Consider the following 18665-nt stretch of genomic DNA (forward strand, 5'->3'; position numbering starts at 1 on the left):
TGCAGTGTCCTTATTCAATATAACCCCTGGTCAGAGGCCTGGGAATAGGAGCATTGGCTTCTGTATTTAATTAAAGAAAATAACTAAATGAAAAACAGGAAATGAATAATCTAGTTTAATCTATGGATATGATTCTCAAAACTGTGATGGTCAGATTTTTTTGTTCGCATTTTACAATAATGGACACTATTTGATTGTTCTTTTGAGATTTCAGGCAGAATTAGCTAATTTAAAGATCTTATTCGACTATTTGGAATAAAGGCAATTCCTCTTAGTGTCCTAGTTAACAAGCCTTCAAACACCTCATAGCTGTTTTTGGCCCTTTCTGGTGCAAATCAGTGCTGTATTTGCTTCCAAAAACAAAGTCTCTACACTTAACAGTAAATACTTTTGAAGCTATTTGAGCCATTTCAATGTGATAATACACTATAGAAGCGCAAACTCATTTAAATTGTTAAAACCTAGCCAGTAGATTTAACAAAATATTGCTGAATGATTACTTTACTATGATTTAATAAATAATTTTGTTTATCTCAATAATTTTACTGATCTTTATAAGAACAGAACCGTAAGAACAGAGGCAATAATAATCCTTAGCTTTGATATAGGTCTTACAATGAAATGACTTAAAGTGCTTCACAGTATATTTCTGTAAAGGGCAGCGATTGTATTTACAACAATTGCGGCAACAAATTGTTGGACAGTAATATCCCACAAACAGCCATGAAGTGAATGACTACATTTTTACCTGGAAGCTTGATGGCTCAGACACCAGGAGAAATTTCCTTGCCTTTTCGAATAGGGTCATGAGATTTTTAATGCCCATCTGAAAGGCAGACAGGACCTTGGTTTAACGTCTCATACCAAGGATGGCGCCTCCTGACAACACAGCACTCCCTATAGCCTGAGCAATGAGATCAACGTCCCAACATAGTGCCTGAACCATCAACTGTCTGACTCAAAAACAGAGTGTTGCCAACTGAGCCAGGCTGACATCAAGCTGATGCACGATATATTTCACCTGTTGTTGCGTTCGCAAAAGCACACACAAAAAAAACACATTGCATTGGTGGTAATGAATGGGCTATAGATCTCCAATGGCCTGAAATACATTTTAATGTTTCTAGAACCACAAAGGACGTTTAAAAATCAAAAAGTAAAAGGATTTTGAGTGAGTTAGTCACACCTCCCCTGTATTTTAATTGGGTCCAGAGTATTTCAAATTCTTTTCATAATTCTTTGCATTTCATTTGCTAATTCCCAGTTCATATTATGTGAATGTAAAAGGTGCAGTATTTTACCCTGTAGTCATCTTTAGAAACCAAAACAAACCTGTGGAGGACACTAAGTTGCCTTAGGAAGCCAAGCTATAAATAATGGACAGTTATTTGCATAAGATAACAACCTTATTTCACTGGACTTTGAACCCAGTTTAAACAAGCTGTGCCAGATAATGGAGGTGTACAAGAATTCAAGATTGTGATGGGCAGTACGTAAATAGAAGACATTCAACTTTTTTCACAAACACAACTTATTGAAAATGAAGAGTGACAGCTAATCCTGATTAATGTGGATCTTCCATAAGTACAACGTAAATGTGAACATTGAATTAATTGATATCAGTGCATCTGAATTCCAAATTTAGATCAGAAACATCTGAAGGTTCCTGATCAAGCCTGTGCACAATACAGGCGACCATTATATTGCACATTGGAAAGTTTCTGGATGAAACAGAATTAATGCAGCCAGCTTTACTGAAACAGCGTTCAAGTTTAAAACTATTTAAAAGTTTAAAGAAACCAGTGAGAAATTTGTTTAATGCTGGTACTTCCTTAAGTTAGTTACAAATATTATATATACTGTACCTGTATTAAGAAGAAACGTTTCATAACATTCAAAAGCTAAAACATACTGCCAAAAAATTGTTGATCTTTAGTTACTCATTCACACACACATACTGACACAGGCTGACTTTGACCTGGTAGGCTTCAAGTTACTTTTGGCTGTCATCCTCCCATTCTACAAATGTCAATCATTTTCATTTGTATATGTATTTCACTGATGTTGGAAAATCCAGGTTTATGAAACATCAGGAATGGACTAGTTCACGTAGTCAGCTTTGCTGAAATTTACTGAAAGTTGAAGCACATTTAGTATTGTTGTTCTCCAAAAAATCTTTAGGATTTCCAGTCAAAAATCTGTTTGTGGCAGCAAATTAGTGGGAACAAGTTCAAATAGCTGTCTTCTGATATATTTCAAATGGTTTAATAGTTCAAGTTTCAAGTGTAAACAAAGTCTTCATATAACTACAAACTATGGCGTCAGTTTAAAATGAGCTTTTGGCATTTACTGATGCCCGAACAGCTAAAGATTACTTAATTGGTGAATAAATACAGGTCTCAGGAACTATGTATGGACACATACAGTATTTTAAATGTTTGCCGATTATAGGAAACATTGGTATTACTTATATATTAATTCTTAAATTAAACAATTGAAAGTGAAATGAAAGTGTCCTAAAGAGGATTTTGATGAGTACATTATTATTGCTACAAGACAAGGGCTAGCAATACTTCAGCCATTTTGTATTACACCTGCCATAACTACAACAGTGAAGACCATTTGCCACATTTACCAGTTACCAGTAACATTGGAGCTTCTATTCTTTCTGGAATGTAAAATAATCCGCCTACACTATCTAATCCACATTAATCCTATCAGAAAGGGCACTGCTTTTGCAACCTGGTGCAGTTTGTATAGAATCAATATTCCATCAGAGAAGTTTAAATATCTACTGTCAAATTATCCAGTTCGTTGACTCCATCAATCACAATGAAAAGCGGGCAAATATCCCACTGATTCTTGCAGATCCAGTGTTGCTCCTTATACCGCTTGGATAAAAGCACCGGATGCTTTTTTATTTCAGGTTTTATTTCTACTGAACACACGTTCCCCTCGGAGCGTGAGATGTTGTAGCTGGTACTGTAGCACTTCTGTGTCTGCAGGTTCCTTGATGTTCATTTTATCCAGGTTTAGGTAATCCAAGGATTTTGACTGGGCCCTCTTACCCTTAATGAGACAAAGTGGCAAAGGGCCCCGCAGACATCTGCTGGGTTCGAAGGACAATGACTTGACGGTTCTCTCTCCTGAACTTGGCATCCTTCGTCGCCTTCTCCCATTCGCGGCTGGGATCTCGTACGGCTGATAGTATTGATTCTTGGTTCTGTATACTCGGGAACTTCGTGTCAATCCCACCTCCCGCTGCTTGGGATGTTGGCTGGGCAGAGCCTCTGCTACACTTCCCTCACTACCTGACCACCTTTGAGCCAACTTTAAAAGCTCTTCACCTGTAGCAAAACCAACTAAGAAGTTGGTGTCCATGTGAAGGATCTGATAGCCGGACACAGTGCGTTTGATGGGCGAGCAGGGAGTGCTGGAGCTGCGAGGCCTCTCAGGCTCAGATTTGCCAGCAGAATTCAGATCCACAGCAGGCGCTGAAAGGACAGACATAGCTGCCCTGGAAATCCCTCCGAGATCCACTTCCATTCCCCAAACGTCAGCTGTTAGACCAAAGTACAACACAAGACTTATTAGGATGCTAACACTGACGAGCACAGTCATTTAACAAGGTTAAAGACATGGACACAATTTGTGCAATTTTGCCTCTTAACAGTACCATATGTTTTAATCAATAACTGGGAAATCTTTAGCTCCTTGCTAAAACAACTCTGAAGAGTCTGAGTGATAATATAACCAGGGGAATGAGCACCTGGATACAATCTCAATGTCAGACACATTATATAAGAACATAAGAAATGCTAGACGAAGAAAGACCAAGGTCCATCTAGTTCCCCTTCCAACTTCCTGGCAGTCACATGCACATATGTCCCAAACTACCTATATACTATATCTCATAAGGTTATTTCCTAAAATAAAACTATCTGTTTGAGAGAATCAACACTTCTTGCTTCAACTGTCTCCCTAAGGACCCTGTTTCATTGGTTCACTGTTCGCTCACTGAAATAGTGTTTGCGTAGATTTGTTCTGAATTTCACCCCCTTCAATCGTAGGCTGTTAAGTATATAAGTCGAACAAAACCAGTTTCAGTATCAAGGCTGCCCTTGAGCTAGATAATAGCCCCATAAATAGGAACTACTAATACTATGGTTTACCTGCACCCAAATGGGGCACAGTAACTTGGGGCGTTCGCCCAACGTGAAAGGTGCATAATCAAATGTAATTTTGTATTGTATTGTAATAACAATAACGAACTCCAAACCCCATCACGCCAGTCCTGCCAGGCTCTCTTGATCCGTCACAGATGGATCCTCACGCTCACCTACAAATCACTTTGTGCTTTCATACCTCTGTACATCTCCAACTTGCTCACATCCCACTCCTCTACCTGCCCCTTTCACTCAACTGCCTTGGGACTTCTGTGCATTCCCTGACTTCTATGCTCCACCATTTGTGGTCGTGTCTTCAGCATCGATTCTCTGAATATCTGGAACTCCCTGTCTCAATTCCTCAGCCTTCCTTCAAATTGAACCTGAAGATTTCTCTTTGACCATGCCTACCATCATCTTCCCTTGGGTCAAACATTGCCATTGATCAGTCTCTGGGAGACTATCCTGCGTGACAGGCACTATATAAATGCAAGTTGTGATAGTTTATGATTTTGCTCCATTCAACTGTAATATATTTTAAATGTACCAAAAATAAACAAAAGGTTCATTCCGTTGTTCCAGGATCATTCAGTTCATCTGTAATTTTTTAACCAGAGATTTTGCCAACGTCCTCTGTCCTGATTGTGTGAAGTTGCTAAAAGCTGTATTTATAATGTGGGCATGTTTGCAAAAGAGAAACAAGCCAATTACAAATAAACCCATCCATTTAAGAGGTGAAAAAGGCAGATGCCATTTGTACAAATTAATTAAGAGGAATTGGGGTGAATCTTGCAGTCTATATTTCGAGATCTCTTTAAGTCTCAAATATGAATTGTCAGGATGTTCTTGAAGTGGACAGGTCCCACCCACCATTCTCAAGGCCAACAGCCTGAACCAGGATCTTGCAATTATCTTTTGGTTCATCGGTTGGTAATCTTTACTTCAGTTTTACTAAACTTTACTAAAACTCAAGAGTAAAGCCGTAATTTTGCGAAGCAACAGTTCAAAACTGTGATCCCCAAGCCAGAAAACAAATACACATCATAATAACAAGAACAATCTTTGCATCTGCTATAGCTCCTTTCATATCAGGAGGACATTTCAAAGCACTTCACAGGATTTGTTGTGAAGTGCATTGACTGTGTATTTTATAGGTGAATACAACAACCAATATTAATACAGCAATGTTCCACAGTATCAAGAATGGTGTCAAGGGGGGAGGCAGGAGGCAACCCCTAGTATATCCAGGTAATCCATTCTGGATGCTTAAAGAATCTCTAAATTTAGGACCACAAATTTGGCCCTACTATTTCAACACTTTGGAACTAAACTCAATAGGATAGGATGCAAGGCTTTAATAATAATAATAATCCTTGCATTTGATATAGCGCTTTTCACGTCGGGAGGACGTCCCAAAGCGCTTCACAGAACACACTGTAAAGTGAATTAACTGTATATTTGTGGGCGAACGCGGCAGCCAATTGCGCACAGCAATGTCCCACAAACAGTCGTAGATTGAAAATGACCAATTTATTATTGTTTTTGGTTTTGGAGGGATTATTATTAGGCGTGTGGAGTAAGGAAACTTGCCCAAGGTTTCGCCCTGCCTGGAATTGAACTCAGGTCTCTCGCTTGCAAAGCGAGTGCTCTAACCACTGAGCTACAGGACTCCACTTTATAATCAGGAAAAAGACTTAATTGGATAATTTTAAAAATGATGAATGAAGTCAAACCCTCCAGAGGAGACTGTATAGACCACGAGAGCTTTGAATAAAGGTGCTTCACCCATTTGATCACAATTCTTTCTGATAACCCATTCCAACTGAGTATTCTGTGTGATGAAATACTTCCCAGTATCTGTCCTAAAAATTGTCCTGCACAACCTTGAAGCCGTGCCTCTTGTCCTGCTGCCTGTGCATGTCCTAAAATATTGTTCTGCGATTACACTCTTTCCAACAAGCACCAAATGACAAACTAACAAATAACTTGTATTTATAAGTTAGCAGGACAGCGTTTCGGAGTGCTTAACAGTGACAAATCTGACCCTGAGCTAGGGAGAGAAGGGATGAGATTGTAGGCACAGTCGAAGAGAAAAGTCTTCGGGTGCAAGGTGAAGACAGGCCAGGAGGGGAGCAAGGCAGAGGGTTTGAGGCAGAAAGTTCCATATTTTCGGGGCATAGTGGCTTGAAGGCACAACCGATGATGATGGAGCAGAGGGGATGAGGGACGTGCAGGAGGCCGGAGCCAGCTGAGCAAAGAGTAGTGAATTTGGGTGAAAGCAGGTCAGAGAGGTAGGGAGGTACCAGGGCATGAAATAATTTGTACACAAATATCTTGAAATTGATTTGTCTGGAATAGGGAGCCAGTGGAGTCTGGACACCGGAAAAATTGAGGCTGGAGATGACGAATGAATGAATAAGGGTTTTGGTTGCATTGGGTGTGAGATAATAATAATAAGCCTTGTATTTGATATAGCTCTTTTCACGTCTTCTAGACATCTCAAAGCCCTTCACAGAACATGCTGTAAAGTGAATTGACTGTATATTTGTGGGCAAAGCGCAGCAGCCAATTGCGCACAGCAGTTTCCTTACTCCACACGCCTAATAATAATAATCCCTCCAAAACAAAACAATAATAAATTGGTCATTTTCAACCCACAGACGCCGTGGATTGAAAATGACCAATTTATTATTGTTTTGTTTTGGAGGGATTATTATTATTAGGCATGTGGAGTAAGGAAACTTGCCCAAAGTTTTGTCCTGCCTGGAATTGAATCCAGGTGTCTCGCTTGCAAGGCGAGTGCACTAACCACTGAGATTCGGTTGCAGGCGGGCAATATGGCAGAGTTGGAGGAAAGCGTTCTTCTACAGAGGCTGGGTGTTGGGTAGGAAGAACAGCTGGGAATTAAGCCTTGGTTGCACATAGGTTCAGTGAGTCTGAACCTGTCCCATTCAGCATCTAATATATCTCTATAAAGTCCCCTCTGAGATGCCTCTTTTCAAGGTTGAAGAATTTTTTATAAAAATGATAATAATCCTTCATTTGATCCGTTCTTTGGAGGAAACGATAAACTGAGGTCCCGTCTGCCTGGATGTTAAAGACCCCGTGCCACTATTCAAAAAGAGAAGGGAGTTTCTCCTGGTGTCTTGCCAACAAATCCCCCAAATACAATTGGTCAGTCAATCCATGGCTGTTTGTGGGACATTGCTGTGTGCAATTGGCTGCTCCATTTCGTCCACAAAATATAGTCAACTCACTTTACAGTATGTTCTGTAAAGCGCTTGAGACTTCTCAAAGATGTGATAAGGCGCTATATCAAACGCAAGGATTATTATTATCATATACAGTAAAGTGGATTGTCTGTGTATTTTGTGGGCAAAATGTGGCAGCCATTTGTGCACAGCAATAATAATAATCCTTGCATTTAATAAAGTGTCTTATCACATCTTCTAGACGTCTCAAAGTGTTTCACAGAATAAACTGTAAAGTGAATTGACTGTATATTTTGTGGGCGAAATGTGGCAGCCAATCGAGCACAGCAGTGTCCCACAAACAGTCGTGGATTGAGTGAAAAAAAATTGTTTTATTTTTTAAAATTTATATTGAAAGAATTATTACTCCCGAAAAAGCGATCCATCAATTGACTAACAACCGGGTTCCTACTTACTGCTCGGTAAACAGATGCGAGTGGAGTAAGGAAACTTGCCCAACATTTCGCTCTGCCTGGGAATCAAGCCCAGGACCTCTCACTTGCGAGGCGAGTGCTGTAACTAATAAGATACAGGGCTCCACAATGTCCCAATAACAGCCATGGAGTGAGTTACTAATTCTATTTGGGGATGGTTGGACAGGACATCGGAAGAAACTCTCTTCTCCTTTCGAATAGTGCCACGCGATCTTTAATGTCAACCTGAACAGGCAGATGGGACCTCAGGTAACGACTCATTGAAGCATCTCTCCAATATTGGGGATCAGCCTTGGTCTCTACTCTGCACTGTCTGTAGGGCCTTTTGTTGCAGTGATCAATTGTACAATTCAAGAATGATTTTGTGGAGTCCTGTAGCTCAGTGGTTAGAGCACTCGCTTTGCAAGCGAGAGAACTGGGTTCGATTCCCGGCAAGATGAAACTTTGGGCAAGTTTCCTTACACCACACGCCTGATAATAATTCCTCAAAAAAAACGATAATAAATTGGTCATTTCAATCCACGATTCTTTATGGGACACTGCTGTGTGCAATTGGCTGCCGCATTTTGCCCACAAATATACTGTCAATTCACTTTACAGTCTATTCTGTGAAGCGCTTTGAGACATTTAGAAGATGTAAAAACGCAATATTAAATGCAAGGATTATTATTATCAAAATCTAATCCTGCTATGTAGTCCAGCATACTTCTTGGTTTGTTTATTGCTGCCATACACTACTTGGACATAGAGTGCAATGACTCACCTAGCAAATTCCTACTTTTTAAGGTCTATTTTTACTTCCTACGTGTAGTGCCCTGAATTTACCTCTGTACTCAATTTCAATAGTCCATAATTAATTCAGGTAGATATCTTGTGGAGCTGTTTCACAAATCTGCCTCCACAGTTCTCCCTGCCTTGCAAATGTAACTATCATGCAGTGAATCTTCAATTCTAGGACATTTGTGTATACGAGGATCATGTGGAGTCCTATGGCTCAGTGGTTAGAGCACTCGCTTTGCAAGCGAGAGACCTGAGTTCAATTCCAGGCAGAGGGCGAAACCTTGGGCAAGTTTCCTTACTCCACACACCTAATAATAATCCCTCCAAAACTAAAAAAAAACAATAATAAATTGGTCATTTTCAATCTATGACTGTTTGTGGGACATTGCTGTGCGCAATTGGCTGCCGTGTTTGCCCACAAATATACAGTCAATTCACTTTAGAGTGTATTCTGTGAAGCGCTTTGGGACGTCCTCCCGACGTGAAAAGCGCTATATCAAATGCAAGGATTATTATTATTATATTATTATTATCAGGAGGTTTCCAGGATTAACTTGAGACATTCCACTCAATCTTTCTCACTTAAGATTTATAATCTCCAAATACAAGTTATATAACAGAAACAACAAGAATTCACGATTTGACAACGTGCCTTATTAATTCAGCAAAGTGATTACATTACAAACGTTTAATATTTTTGCTTTCTAAGAATATTTTTCAAATAAAAATCCAGGCAGATGGACATTGGGGAAAGTACCATGATTAGCAGTTGGAAAAGGATAAGAAAAATGATTGCTTGGGAGACTTCCGCCCAATAAATAAAGTTGTTTTGGGGGGGGGGGGGGGGCGGGGGAGAGAGTCTCCTCAGAGGAACTAACAAAGCTGAAAGAGAACAAAACTAGGTTGATATATGGTCTGCTGGTTTGGGTGGTGCTCACTCTAGACGGGCAATAGTGCTTTAAGGGGCACTTATCCTATTTAAACCCGACACCTCCAAACCAGTCTTTGGTCAATATGTGCGGTCTATTTCATGACCAACTGACTGCCCAGACGGGTGTTATGATTTTTAATACACGTTTTCAATCATTGACATATCTGCTCCATTTTCTGTTTAGCATTGAATAACCAATGATGTCATTCATGCACCGCCTTAGCCAATGCACTTGCTCACTGCTCGGATGAGGAAATCAGCAGCGAGTGAGCGTGCGCTGGAGGAAGAAATAGCAAATAAAAATGTTTTACTTCCTTCCGGCTGTTCTCCTTGCCCAATTTTTTTTTTAAAAAAATCATAACTAGTGGACTCTGGGCTGCGCTTCATTAACTCAAACCACATTTGTGGGCGCTTGACGGGTTCGAACATTGCAATTCTTACCTCTGATTTTGCCTGAATCCTTCTAAACCCAACCCTGGCAGTGACCAGAGGCTTGTGATGAACACTGAGCACACAGCATGCCCTTGTTCAGGCAGGTTTGGGAATGCTGCAGCTCAGCCCTGCATGTCATTGGGAATATCCTGTACAGTGGCTGCACACACAGACCATCAATAGACCACACACATAGCAGGAGAACCAGCCCTACAATAAATGCCTCCAGCACCACCCCCACCCCCCCCCGGTCCAGTCAGCGGCCTCTCCCCCCCCCCCCCCCCCGAGAAGGCTCTGTCCAGTCAGGTCTGAACTCACAAACACTGACCTGGAATATTCATTTCCCATTCTGAGCAACAACAAAACATCCAGACGCCCAAACCCCACCCGAGAGGAGGAGAGGCTGCAGGTACCCCAGCACAGCCCAGCACAGCCCAGCACAGCCCAGCACAGCCCAGCACAGCCCAGCACAGCCCTGCACAGCCCAGCACAGCCCAGCACAGCCCAGCACAGCCCTGCACAGCCCAGCACAGCCCTGCACAGCCCAGCACAGCCCTGCACAATACAGCCCTGCACAGCCCAGCACAGCCCTGCACAATACAGCCCAGCACAATACAGCCCTGCACAGCCCAGCACAGCCCTGCACAGCCCAGCACAGCCCTGCACAATACAGCCCAGCACAATACAGCCCTGCACAGCCCTGCACAATACAGCCCTGCACAGCCCTGCACAGCACAGCACAATACAGCCCAGCACAGCCCTGCACAGCACAATACAGCCCAGCACAGCCCTGCACAGCCCAGCACAATACAGCCCAGCACAGCACAGCACAATACAGCCCAGCACAGCCCTGCACAGCACAATACAGCCCAGCACAGTACAGCCCAGCACAGCACAATACAGCCCTGCACAGCCCAGCACAGCCCTGCACAATACAGCCCAGCACAATACAGCCCTGCACAGCACAGCCCTGCACAGCCCAGCACAGGCCATCCCTGCCCAGCCCTGGGGAGGATGGTCTGTGTCTCAGCCGCTCCCTCCCCCCCTCCCGTATCAAACCTCCTTTTGCTTTTTCAAAACCGGGTGGTGGGGTGTGGGGGTGGGGGTGGGGGGGGGAGAGGTTGGAGGGGGGGAGAGGTTGGGGGGGGGGGGAGAGGTTGGGGGGGGGGGGGGAGAGGTTGGGAGGGGGGGGAGAGGTTGGGGGGGGGGGGAGAGGTTGGGTGGGGGGGGGAGAGGTTGGGGGGGGAGAGGTTGGGGGGGGAGAGGTTGGGGGGGAGAGGTTGGGGGGGAGAGGTTGGGGGGGAGAGGTTGGGGGGGGGGGGAGAGGTTTGGGGCATTTGTGCAAATTGCCCCCAAAATAATAACAACAGCAATCATCGGGCACCACACTCGGGTGCGCGGGGGCAGCGCCGACACCAACCTGCGGTTCAGCTGAATCGCTGAGAGCTGCGGTCTGTGTGTGTGTGTGTGAGAGTGTGTGTGAGAGTGTCTCTGTGTCTTACCTCTGAACCAGTGGCTGCGGAAGTGCAGTGTCTGTGTCTGTGCAGTGGCAGTGGCTGTGGCAGTGCTGAGGGTGTAACAGGGGCTGAGTCCAGCGCAGCGCAGCGCAGCGCGATCTGTCACATGATTCTGATGTAAGCGACATGTCAGCAACTGGGAGCTGCAATCTGTCAGGGACTGAACAGGAGAGCAGCACTGACCCGGGGGGGGAGGGGTTAAACAGGGATTTTCATATTTATTTGGTAGTAAAACCAGGAGCAAATTTATTCCAATGCTTTTTCGTTCCTGTTCCTTCCAAATCAGAAATGCACTGTTCAAATCAATGCCCCCCCTCCCCACTCCCCCCCCCCACCCAAAAAAAAAATTAAATTAAGTCCAAGTTTCATTTTCTGCAAAATAAATTTCGAGCGCTGTTCGCTACAGTCCTCGAGTACATCCCGGGCCGTAAGAATGTTTTGCGTGATGATTTTAGATGTGTATTTGTAAAAACCCTCGATTCCAGGATCACTGACGGACAAATACAACTACTTGGGTTTATATAGCGCCCTTTCACGCAGGGTGGCATCCAGGAGCTCCTGCAAATATCAAGTCCTGGAGTGAGATCTACCCTTCTTCAGTTGAACGTCAGCAAGACTGGGGCTCTCCTTGGCAGGTTAATGTGATCAGCAACTTTTCACCTCATGCAACGACCACATTGGTCTGCACAGATTCTCACTCCACCTTCTTCAACCCCCAAATATTTTCGGACTCTCGGCTTTCCCTCACCTGCACAACTACCATTCGAAACCCCTCCTACTCCTAACAACTACATTCTCGCTCAGCTCAATCTATTCCCGAACTCCTAGCGGATCAAATCGAAGATCATCTTCAAATATCTCCATGGTCTCGCACCACCCTACCTCCTTTAGCTTCTCCAACTCTACCGTCCCAGCTCACAGTAGCCTGCTTTATGTCCCTTAACCAATCTGCCAACTTTCGGCCATTCTGCTCCTGGTCAATGGAACTCCGTCCCACCCAATCTTTGAAACGCATCTTAAGAACTATCTTTTTGAGGCTGCTGTCCTCAGCTTCTCTCCTGCTTGGGGTTACCAATCAGGCATTTGAAGTACTTTGAATCCAGTGACAAACTGGCTCCCTAAAAGGGCTTGGGATTGTGAGATAAAATAGTGAGGGGCAATCAGGAAATTTCCTGTACAGTCCGATGCTGAATGAGCCCCTTCCGAGTGTGGACCAGGTTAATCTGCCACTGCTGATAAATTTCCCACGATTGTCCAGTTAGGATCATCCGGGCCACCAGAGCTTGCAGGGCGCCAGGAGCTGAGGTGGAGCTGTGTAGATTGATGTTATCAGTGCCTGAGGTGAGAAGGCACTGGTAGGAGCCAAGCAGGAGAGCCTGTCAGCTTGACTTTAAACAGGAGACAGTTAGCTCTCATCCAGGCCTTGTTGTCCAACAACCAATCAGTCAGAACTGCAGTGGGCCTGGAATCAGCAGTGGGGGCAGTGACAGCATTGAGCGTCATCTGATTACATATGGAAGTTAACCTCATGCCTACAGATGACATCGTCGCAGGGGAGCGTATAGATATTATAGATGAGGAACAGAGGATGATCACTGCACATGACAGTCCTGAAACATTACTATTTTCACTTTACGGCTGTTTGTGGAACATTGCTGTGTCTAAAGTTAGCTGCCGCATTCACCCACAAAATAGTTAATGCACTTTACAGTATAGTATATCCTGTGAAGCGCATTGGGTTGTCCTATTGATGTTCAAGGCTCTATACCAAATGTAAGGATTGTTATTATTACTACAGACAAAAGAAACCTATCACTTCATTCAAATCTAAAGTCATTGATTAGATCACTGCTATATAATTACGCCTATTATTTTTCATTACAACTATGGAATTGGTGGGGTAGTTTTATTGGGTGGAATCCAATTGTAGCATTTAAAGTACAATCATATCCTTGCATATCATTTGTATTGGATCAGGGTGGATAATAATACACATATTAGATCAGATATGGAAACATTACTCATACAGTAACTTCACACATAAAACAATTTTTGCAAATGTATTTGTATTAATAAGGAGTAAATTCCATCTCTTGTTGGAGTTCAATGTTGTACAAATCAATCTATTAGTATCAATACCTAGAGGAGGGGAAGAAAAATAAAATGAGACAGATGCCCATGGAATTACTGTAGCTTTATCAGTTCACCAGTGAATTTAATCCAAATATTTCCAAAGAAAAGAACAGAGAATCCTACTAAGAATAAGAAGACTAACCTTGTGTAGAAAAAATCCTAATGTAAATGTCATTTTATCAAGAAAGGATATTCTATATAAGAACAGTTTACTTCAACAGCTCAATATATAATTTACTTAGCATAAATTGTTTGTACTATAAAAATAATGTGAGTTTCAAAGCATGTCAAATTGTGGCTGCAGGTCAAATTCATAGAATTTACAAAATAAATACCACAGCTGAATTATTCTTTAATATATTTTTATTTTAAATGGCTATGAACCAATACATTACTGATCAATCTTCAAACACCGAATATACAGATGGCCTTTATTAGAGAGCAACCATAGACTCTAGGTGTGCAGTAAAGTATGTACATTAATTTTGTTCCAGGAACATTTAAAAAACTGGAATAATTCAGGACAGACTACACAGCCAATGTAGAGATGATGTTTTGTGCTTCATAAAATGTATTTGATGTAAACATTAAAAAGCAACTGGGAATAAAACTCAATGCATTATAGAATACTTTTTACAAAAAAGTACCTGTAATCAAGGGGTTATAAAAGCAGATCTAGACAACACAATAATATTCACACAATGGGAGAATATAGCAAGGGCTTAAATAAAATTAGTTTGTAGTCTACACGTGTGATGTAACAGTCTATATTGAGCAGTCCCATAGGATAATGAAACTTTAAAAGATTACTTTACATGCATTTGCTAACAAGAAACAGGAATAATATAAGAGGGCAGGCACACTATATAAATTATACTTGAGAAAAGTAAAAATATTTGTAAATAAACATCTCATGTATTTTGTTTTGGATACTCAAGCTCGGTGATGGTTTCCGCAAACCCTGGCTTTCGTAGCTGTGAACAGGTAGTGAGAAAGGAGGCAGCAATGTTTACCCATCATATTTTGAAGTATATTAAAGTATACAACTGTAAACAATCCTCAACTTGTATTATACAAAGAAATGCTTATTTGTTTTGTAAGAATCTTAAACTTTTTAAACACTCGTAACTCTGTGGGTTGTATAAATAAATCTGCATGTGAGGGAAAAACAAAAACCCTGCACAGGATAAACCATCCAGTAAAATAACAGCTTAATTTGGCAGCAGTTGGTATGTGATAAAAAAAAGTCTTCTGAAGTCCAGAAAGAAATATGGTCAAAAGCAAATGCGATAGCTAGAATTTTATCATTTATGTACTTGCATTTTCATAAAAACACTAGGTTAAGATGTTCTAGGGCACCAAATTAGCAAACCCAATTCTATTATCAGCAGGGAAAAATAGATGGAAGTAGTTTGAATACACCCATATTTTTTGATCGAGTAAAATGTGGTGTAATTTTTCCAACAGAAAAAACTTCAATTTTTGATTTAGTGAACAACTTCTAAAAACTAAAATTGCATTCATTCTCAAAGTTTAAGCATATCAACGAATCCAAACCTAAACTTGTTACCGTTTCTTTCTGAATCAATAAAATTGCTACAGCAACATTTGTTTTGGGTGAAGCTATACCTGTATGTAAAAGGAAAAAAAGACTCTCCTAACCTCAAAAGAATATGAGAATCTCAATAATTAAAGGGAAAAAATAAATCTAAATCATCTATCACAATAGATCCAAATCATCCCATTTTCTGAACTACTAAAACATAAATATCTAACTTCTTCTTCTCTAATTGAAAGCCGTTTATAAAGCTCCAGTACAACTTGCATTAACACAGAAAGTTAAAGGGTACATTTTAAAAGTTTTTATCAAAAGAATACATTATTTAAGGCTCATTTACACTTCAGATTATTTACATTTCTTACAAAGGATTTTTAAAACAGTTTACTTCAAGGGCATTCATTTTGATTCTGGAGCACCTGTTTAGTCATCTTCAGTATTCTGTGGAACTACACATCTGTCACCTAGGCCAATGGAAGGTGAATTTTCTGTTGGTGAAGATGGACCCGCGCTGGACACAGTGCTGGAAGGTCCGCTACTGACTGCATAGCAAAAAAGGCAAGTAAATTCATCTTCAGTGGATTCACACTTATGTTAACTGACCTAAAAGGCAATATCATATTTTTATTGTAGTACTAAAAACATTCACTGCTTGAATAAAGTAAAGTAGCCAACATGGATTCACTACAACATTAATCAAAACAAAGGACCAAATTGGTTCGAGAACACAGGATGAAAATGTTAATAGACAAAATGACAGAATCTAGTGAATAATGTAGTAAATTAGGAAAAATAAATACAGTATAAAACAAACACTAGTCTTTTGATTCCTTTATTTATTCAGACTAATAGCCTACCTAATACAAAGGCTCACCTGGCCCCACCCCCTGAGATCGAACCTCTCCTTTCTCGTTCTCCTTGATCTCCCTGCCATCTTCAACCACTCCCTCTCCACCGTTCAATGGTTTCTCTTCCTGGCCCCTACAGTCACATGGTTCTGTCCTTTGATCCTCTCCTTCTCACCATCTATATCCTCACACAGGTCCATTTCCACATGACACCCAACTCTCTCTCTGCCTCTATCCTCGATTCCAAAACAAATTTTAAAAATATAAAAGCCAGTGTGCTCTACAGTATCAACTAGGTGTCAGCCAGATTCAGTTTGTAGCACTCTCATCTTCAAATCAAATGTGGGGCTCAAGACTCACTTTAAACTCACAATCTTGGATAACACTCCAATACAATGCTGATGGAGCACTGTATTGCTGGAGGTATCATACTTCAGATAAGACATTAAACTGAGGTCTTGTCTGCCTATTGAGGTGGACTTGAAAGATTCCATTGTAGTATTCAAAAAGTGATGGGAGTTTCTCCTGCTGTTCTGTCGCACAATTCCTCAGATAAAATTGTTCATTCACTTCATAGCTGTTTGTGGGAGACTGCTGTGTGAAAATTTGTTGCCTCATTTGCCTATAAAAGTTATTACATTTTACAGTATATCCCATGAAGCAATTTGATATGTCCTCCTGACATGAGACACTATAGAAAATGCAAGGATTATTATTTTTAAAATGCTGATATCATGTACAGAATGTAAATGTCACAAAACTGAAAGTGATATTTATGAAAGGGTTGAATGAAATCAAAATAATTATACAGAAGAATTTTTTTGTATCTTTAAGAAATAAAAATATTACAAGTGTAATTCACCTCTTAGAGAATTGTTTTGTCATATAACATTTCACTCTACTTACAAAAGTTAGTACGGTCACCTGATGGGTTTGATGATAAAGGTAATATTGATGGAAGTATTCTTCTGGGAGTGTATGTATTTAAAAATCTTCTACCCAGATTGTGATGTGCAGAGCCTAAAGGGAAAATAAAAGTATTAATATTAATTCTACACATGACCTTTCATCTTAAAAACACCTGTAATACTCCAGCTAAAACAGTATTTTTGCCAAATAATTTTTTTAAAAATCATAAAAAGCAAAATTTACTTAAACAGATCTAGAATGCAACTTTTTGTTGAACAAAATAAGAATGTATCAGGTATGTACAGATAGACTTACTATCTACCAAATCTTTATTCATGGCTGACCATTCTAAGTATGACTAATAGGGTTAAATATTTGACTAGGTTGTACAATAACTGGTTTTGGTGGTATGTTCTTATAGTGGAAACATTTATAGAAGTGTGTAGTACTCTTACTTAGAGTTCCAGATGGAACCTCGGTAGTGGCTTTGGAAATTGCGGCAAGAAATTCATCCACTTGCTTCAGAGACAGGGAATTGTGAAGGGTTTCAAGAGGGCAAATGGAAGGCACCATAGAATAGAGTTCAAATCCTGTGGAAAAATAAAGCAATTCAATAACTTAAAAATAACAATTCTAAGCATAAATAGTCAAATAAGAAAATTAAAAATGCATGTACATGTAATATGCACAATGTAGACACATGCAGACGGGTTCACAAAATACAGTGTAATGAGACTATATGCCAAATACCTTTACATAAAAAGCATCCAAAAACAAATTGGACACATGCAAGAATTTTCAAATAACACAAAGCCCAAGGCAAATGCACACATTTTTTCTATTTTGCTTGGATTCGTATGCTTTCTCCAGGGTTCGCTGGAAGCCATTGCTAAAGCTCTCCACTTATCCCTCAGTAACCTCAGATTTTGAAATTAGTAATTTCAATGAAACAGCAATTTTGCATTAAGAATTCCCCATAATTTTGGCTGAAGTAAGTCTGAAAACAATTAGGTCAGTTCCATATAACTGCACATTCAATCTCTAAGGCAAAATATTAGCTCTCTGAGAAAGCTATTTCTTCACTAAATTATATTAGATATTCAAAATTAGCTCACATATCAGTTAATATCGGGATCTCAAACATGATATTCACAACCTAGATTTGTTGCATTAATTGTTTTGCCTGGTTTGTAATTATCAAATTGCATTTCATAGCAAGTGAATCATGAATTCCCAATTTTTGCTCGCTGGCTTTTTTGTTTTGAACTTTGTTAACTTGGAATTTGCGATTTAAATTGTCAGAAGATAAGTATTTATCAATGACATATTAAAATAACAAAAAAACATTGAGAATGTGGATGCGATCATTTTGAAATTTGCTATTTATATTAACATATTAGAATAATATTAAATGCTCTATATATATACACCTCAACATACACATTTTAAAAGTACTTTCATTTTAAGAAAGAAAAACTGAAGGGTTGCATTTTAATTGAAGGAATATGGATTTTCAACTTCACGATCAAATCTCAGCTATAATACAATTGTTTTTTTCTATGGAAAAATATCTGATATAGAGTAAAATATTTAAAAAAGGAAAAATATTTTGTTATTATTTAGCTAAAACAAATATTTTATTTTTTATATTGAATTAGCAGATTACCAAATGCCATTTCTAGCTGCTGTTGAAAACTGCTATAGAA

General features: G+C 40.3%; 2 protein-coding genes across 7 annotated transcripts in view; both read right to left on the reverse strand.

The window, feature by feature from the left end:
• Nucleotides 1-1796: 1796 nt before the first annotated feature.
• Nucleotides 1797-11539, reverse strand: macir (macrophage immunometabolism regulator). Of its 3 annotated transcripts, none has more exons than XM_007893132.1 (2): nucleotides 11497-11539; nucleotides 1797-3560 (listed from the first exon to the last, which is right to left on the reverse strand). In XM_007893132.1, exon 2 carries the CDS (start codon nucleotides 3544-3546, stop codon nucleotides 2923-2925), a length of 624 nt encoding a protein of 207 aa, XP_007891323.1. In that variant the 5' UTR covers nucleotides 3547-3560; nucleotides 11497-11539; the 3' UTR covers nucleotides 1797-2922. The 3 variants fall into 3 exon arrangements, with proteins under 3 accessions (XP_007891323.1, XP_042194772.1, XP_007891322.1); XM_042338838.1 differs by lacking the exon at nucleotides 11497-11539 and adding an exon at nucleotides 11415-11462; XM_007893131.1 differs by lacking the exon at nucleotides 11497-11539 and adding an exon at nucleotides 10004-10079.
• Nucleotides 11540-13598: 2059 nt separating this feature from the next.
• The window catches only part of ppip5k2 (diphosphoinositol pentakisphosphate kinase 2), a 72193-nt gene continuing 67126 nt past the window's right edge, over nucleotides 13599-18665 (reverse strand). For 2 of the 4 annotated variants that reach the window (XM_042334096.1, XM_042334085.1), the window contains 3 exons: nucleotides 17415-17549; nucleotides 16957-17070; nucleotides 13990-15744 (listed from right to left, as the gene is read on the reverse strand). In XM_042334096.1, coding sequence (XP_042190030.1) covers nucleotides 15626-15744; nucleotides 16957-17070; nucleotides 17415-17549 — 368 coding nt within the window. In that variant the 3' untranslated portion in view covers nucleotides 13990-15625. Of the gene's footprint in view, nucleotides 13651-13989; nucleotides 15806-16956; nucleotides 17071-17414; nucleotides 17550-18665 lie in introns of those variants that run through there. The other 2 variants (XM_042334082.1, XM_042334089.1) reach the window with 2 other exon arrangements.

The sequence above is a fragment of the Callorhinchus milii genome, unplaced genomic scaffold (assembly GCF_018977255.1).
Source record: "Callorhinchus milii isolate IMCB2004 unplaced genomic scaffold, IMCB_Cmil_1.0 Scaffold1, whole genome shotgun sequence".
NCBI classification, from domain to species: Eukaryota; Metazoa; Chordata; class Chondrichthyes; order Chimaeriformes; family Callorhinchidae; genus Callorhinchus; species Callorhinchus milii.